Source organism: Eurypyga helias, unplaced genomic scaffold (genome assembly GCF_000690775.1).
Source record: "Eurypyga helias isolate BGI_N326 unplaced genomic scaffold, ASM69077v1 scaffold13340, whole genome shotgun sequence".
In the NCBI taxonomy this organism is placed as follows: Eukaryota; Metazoa; Chordata; class Aves; order Eurypygiformes; family Eurypygidae; genus Eurypyga; species Eurypyga helias.
In genome coordinates, this window is record NW_010225184.1 from 10,106 (window position 1) to 15,240 (window position 5,135).

At 46.9% G+C, this 5,135-nt stretch overlaps 1 protein-coding gene across 1 annotated transcript in view; it reads right to left on the bottom strand.

Moving 5' to 3' along the window:
- Positions 1-5,135, bottom strand: part of LOC104507278 (gamma-aminobutyric acid receptor subunit rho-2) — a gene marked incomplete at both ends in the record, with an annotated part of 23,307 nt that overhangs the window by 8,383 nt on the left and 9,789 nt on the right. Inside the window, 2 exons of the mRNA XM_010148512.1 lie at positions 274-497; positions 4,011-4,078. Coding sequence (XP_010146814.1) covers positions 274-497; positions 4,011-4,078 — 292 coding nt within the window. The remainder of the gene's footprint in view (positions 1-273; positions 498-4,010; positions 4,079-5,135) is intronic.

Below are 5,135 nucleotides of genomic sequence, written 5' to 3' on the forward strand. Positions count from 1 at the left end.
CACACTGACCCTGGGACAAACATTCTTGCTCGACTAAGCTGACTGCAAAGCGTTCAGGGAATGCTTTCCCTGGGAGGGGATTATCCTGTTATTGCCCGCAGCATGGTTTCTCACAGCTTTCTGCATAGCATCTTGTACTGGACATGCTGGAAAAAGGGCTCTGCATCAGCAGTGGGAGTAGCAGGGTTGGCAGTAGCCATCCTGGTGGTCACCCAAACCACGCTGGAAGGAAAATTGAAGAGTTGCAGAGGAGCAGCTGGGATGTCCCTTTACCTCATGCTGTAGAGGACATGACCATCGGGGAAGACTCGCAGCATGATGTTGTCCGTGGTGGTGTCGTGAATGAAGGACCTTTTGGAGTGCACGAAGAAGACGTCAGGGACCCAGATCTTCTTCACCAGCCTGCCGTCGAAGGTCATGCTCTTGTTGGTGGTGCTGGGAAACGAGAGACGTTCGTCTTTCCAGTAGTGCCTTAAGTACAGAGTCATAGTGAAATCCTTCACAAAAAAAGGAGAGAACCAGAGAGAAGTCTGTCAGTGTTGCTTGTTATGCCTAGGAAACAGCAGGAAGAAAACACGCTCCTACCAGGTAGATGAAATACCTCCCCCCTCAACTCCTGTTTTTTCCCTGGAGCAGTGCTCTTTGTGAATAGATTTTCCTGACAAAATAATTTCAGCCAAAACAAAACATAAATCCCCCAGTTAACATAAAGGATTCTTCAATCCTGGCAGAATTACCTTGAAGGACTATGGTATCAATAGCATGTTCAAGATGAAAACCTTTCAAAATCAGCTTAATAGTCAGGCTAAACACTAAACAATTTATTCCAAAAAGAACTAAATTGTTGCAAACAGCAACCGAGTGCGGAAACTGGTTTTCCTACTGTGCAAGTGTATAAAGCAAGCTTTCTTTTAAGCTTGTAAAGGGGAGAGGAGCTTCAGTCACACAAAGGAAAACATCTGTTTGCTGATCCTGACCTGGCAGCTGCTGCTTTCAGAGTTGAATCTACTCTCTCATGCTGAGAGATCAAATACACTTATTTTCTTTATATTCCCAATTAAGTGAGTGGTTACAGGCGGCAGAGCTGCCAAGCCGGGGCAGGCAGCAACACAGGCTGGGATCTCTTCCTAACCACCTGGCAACTGCTTCTCAAAACCACTGCCACCACCTCATTTTGCTTTGCCAATGCCAAACCATCAGTTAACCTGACTGTTTCAAAGGGCTTCCCTGGCAAGAGTCTCTTGTTGCCAATAGGTTATTCATGAATTTGTCCAAGAAGTCTCCAGCACCAGCCCTCGCCTTGCTACCCTGCACAGGGCAGAGCTGCCCCGACACCTCCATTTCTGACCATGGCAGAGGGATGCTGCCATGTTCATGGCACATGCAGGTTCATCAACCTGCAGGTCCCCACCTTAGCATACTGGTCCCAGCCTACAACCCTGCTCCCCTCAGCGATGCTGCCAGCTCCTGTTCCCTACTGAACACTGGACACCTTCCCTATATAGCTACAATCCCAAAGAAACACTTCCAGCAATTGCTGCTACTGACAGGACTTAAGTTGCAACCTGGCTGGAGAAGACAACTGCAAGGGCTAGACAAGGAAAGCATGTCAGCTTGACTGAAGCTAGGGAAAAGGAAAGCAAGGAAGAGGCATAACTGATGATTTCTTAGGAGTTAGTGCCATTTACACCAGAAGGAAAAAAAGCAGTAAAAACAAGCCTGGCTATTCAGGGTCAGTAGCCCTAGGCAGCCCCCCAGCCGTGATGCCAGAGGAGACCCAGGCAGCCTGAGGCTACGGCTACAGAATGCAGCTCCTTCATGGGAGCACAGGAGGACAGGGACCGACGTGGCATCAGCCAGGTACTCACGACGTGACTTACAGCCACCATCGTGGGGGCACAGACAGCACGGGAAGGGCCACACTGCTTCCCAGGTGGGGCCTTTTTCCCATCCCACCAGGCAGGAGCCTTCTCTCTCATCTTCAGCACCCTCCTCTCTCCAAACAGGCCTCCAATGGTCAAGACACAGGGCACCAAATGCTGCAAACATCAAGCCCAAGTGGCAGCTGATGACAGCTTCTAAGTATAAAATCCAACTTACGGATGTTTTCTTGCAGCGTGAGTCAAACAAAGCAGTTTGTAATCACTGACAGCTTGTTTCTTTCTGACCCGCACAGGCATTAGTTACAAATCAAGAAAAGGGGTTTATTTCAGCACTCACAAGTAGGAAAACTCTTTAAGAAACAAGTCTTACAAGAAAATGAGAGAACGATAGTACCTTCTGGAGGCAGAGCGAATGCGCAGACAGAATAGGACTGTGGAGCTGTGTAAAGCAAAGAGACAGAACTGACCACGAAGCTTCCTGGTTCTTCAATAGGTAAGATTTTTGTTGAAACCAGATGCTCCTGATAGAAAGCACTGCAAGTTATTTAGGTCTCCTTGCTGCCATGACATTATCTTAATATATTGGAGCCCCAAGTCTCCTTGTGGCAGCCAGTTCCTGCGCTGACAGCTCGCTCCCATGCGCATCATCGCACACATCCCCCCAGACCCTCCCTTTCAGTATCTGGGCAGGCAAGCTCCCTTCTTTTTATAAAGATGTAATTGTGCCACAGCAAAAAAAGATCAATCTAAAGCTTTTCCGCTAAGTTGGAGTCAGTTGGAGCGAGTCCAGAGGAGGCCAGGAAGATGCTCAGAGGGCTGGAGCCCCGCTGCTATGGGGACAGGCTGAGAGAGTTGGGCTTGTTCAGCCTGGAGAAGAGAAGGCTCCAGGGAGACCTTATAGGACCTTCCAGTACCTGAAGGGGCTACAAGGAAGCTGGGGGGGACTTTTTACAAGGGCCTGTAGGGACAGGACAAGGGGTAATGGGTTTAAATTGAAAGTGGGGAGGTTTAGATTGGATATCTGGAAGAAGTTCTTCCTGGAGAGGGTGGTGAGGCACTGGCACAGGTTGCCCAGAGAAGCTGTGGATGCCCCATCCCTGGAAGTGTTCAAGGCCAGGCTGGATGAGGCTTTGAGCAACCTGGTCTAGTGGAAGGTGTCCCTGCCCATGGCAGGGGGGTTGGATCTAGATGGTCTTTAAGGTCCCTTCCAAACCAAACCATTCTATGATTCTAAGTCTTCATGTTTTGCCTAGACCACAGAAGGTGCCCAAGAACAAGGAGAAAAAGGCAGGAGGAAGGAACCAAGAAGCTTCCTCTTCTCCTCTATGTTCCCCTTCCATTTCTCTTTCCAGTGTTTTTATTCCATTTCCTATATTAAAAAAAAAAACCACAAACCACCAAAAACAAACACAAAAAAACCCGAACAGAAGACTGTGTATGAACACACCTTTCACTGTGAACACCTTGAAATACGCTGAGGGTTAACAACTGCATGTATTTCTTCCTCTTTTTTAATAAATAAAAAAATAAATATCCTAAATCACAATTTAAGTTGGTCCATATTTCCTGCACTGCATCATCAGTGACTGAGAGACTAGCCCCCCATGCCAAATTCCACTTTGGCAGAGGCAGATCAGGCTTCCCCTGGCAGTTCCCCCTCACGTGCCTCAGTGAGGTTACTCCCAGTGATGAAGAAGCAGGAGCAGCTCCTCCACAATTATGTTGTCAGTTTAATTTTCTAATAAACCTCCCGGAATCATGCATTTGAAACAGATGGACTCAATGGTTCCCCCTAAGGAAGAAAACTCTTGCAGCAAGCACAGCTTATATGAACTTCACCATATACCTTCATACGCAGCTGGTCACAGTTTTGGCCTTCATAGCACTGATAATTCTCCAATTTAACATCCCTTTTTCCTTCATACTTTTAATCTTTATCTGAAGATACAGAGACAAGCCTGTGATTGTCTGGTTTTATCATGCCTTTAGTTCTGAATATCAGTCTCTCTGAATCTGCCAGATGCTGCCATTACTTTCATCTGACCATGAATGTGAAACCCACAGGTTGCAAGTGGGAGAGACTTATTATGACTAGGAGTAATTGAGGCTTAAAAGAGGATTACGTACCATGTCAACCTCAGAAATGCTATCCAAGCTTTCAAGTTGCACATCCACTCCAACAGGAATTGCAGGGCCTGTAGGAGAATAAGATATACCATGTAAATAACGGTTCTTGTATTCCATCTGTGTTCAATTAGCACTAAAGGGTGGCATGCAAAACGTTTCTGAACTTATACTTTCATGCCCATAATTCTTCATGAAGAGGCTGGGGGAAGAGTCAGCCAGGAACCATGTAAGGTCCCTCTTGAAACACCGAATTCTCTCCCCCTTGTCATGCGCTGCAATGCTGACATTCTGCCCAGCTCATTCAGAGCTTGAATGAAATATTTGCGTGTGTTTTTAAAAACTGAGCTATCCCATCATAAATTTTAGGCCTTTATGAACAAATCTAGCTCCAAGAACAGGGGATTGAGAGGAAGAAACTGCAAGCAATGAGCTCTTCTTTGTGGGTTTCTCATTTCTTATCAACAAGGCAAGCTACATTAAACACTCAAGAGCCCATCACTGTTTTCATTCATATGACTCATTGATGAGGTTGGTAGTTTTCCACAGTAGTTTGCAAATTATCAGCCAGAGAATTCACAAAGAGTAAAAAAGCAGAAAACATCCCATAATAAACACACACTCCTCTATTACCAGAAACCTGCTGGCCACACTTCTCCTGATACAGCCCAGGATACGGTTGGCTTTCTGGGCTGCCAGCGCACACTGCCGGCTCATGTTCAGCTTTTCATCCACCAGTACCCCCAAGTCCTTCTCCTCAGGGCTGCTCTCTATCCACTCTCCACCCAGCCTGTACTTGTACTTGGGATTGCCCTGACCCAGGTGCAGGACTTTGCTCTTGGCCTTGTTGAACTTCATGAGGATATTCCTCAAGAGCTTCATGAGCATATTCATGAGCATATTCCTCAAGACCACATCCAAAGCTCTGAATACACTGTACACATAACAAGACAGCAGAACTGCTGTGCTGAGAACAGAGTGGACTTTTGCAAGCTGCCACCTGTCCTGCTCCTGTACCAACAGCAGCACGCACAGACTCCTACACATCTTCAGGGCTGCTTTTGAATGCAGCCGTATGTTTGCCTCTGCTGGAGGACAAAGAAGCGCCAACCCAGCTTCAGTAGGGAA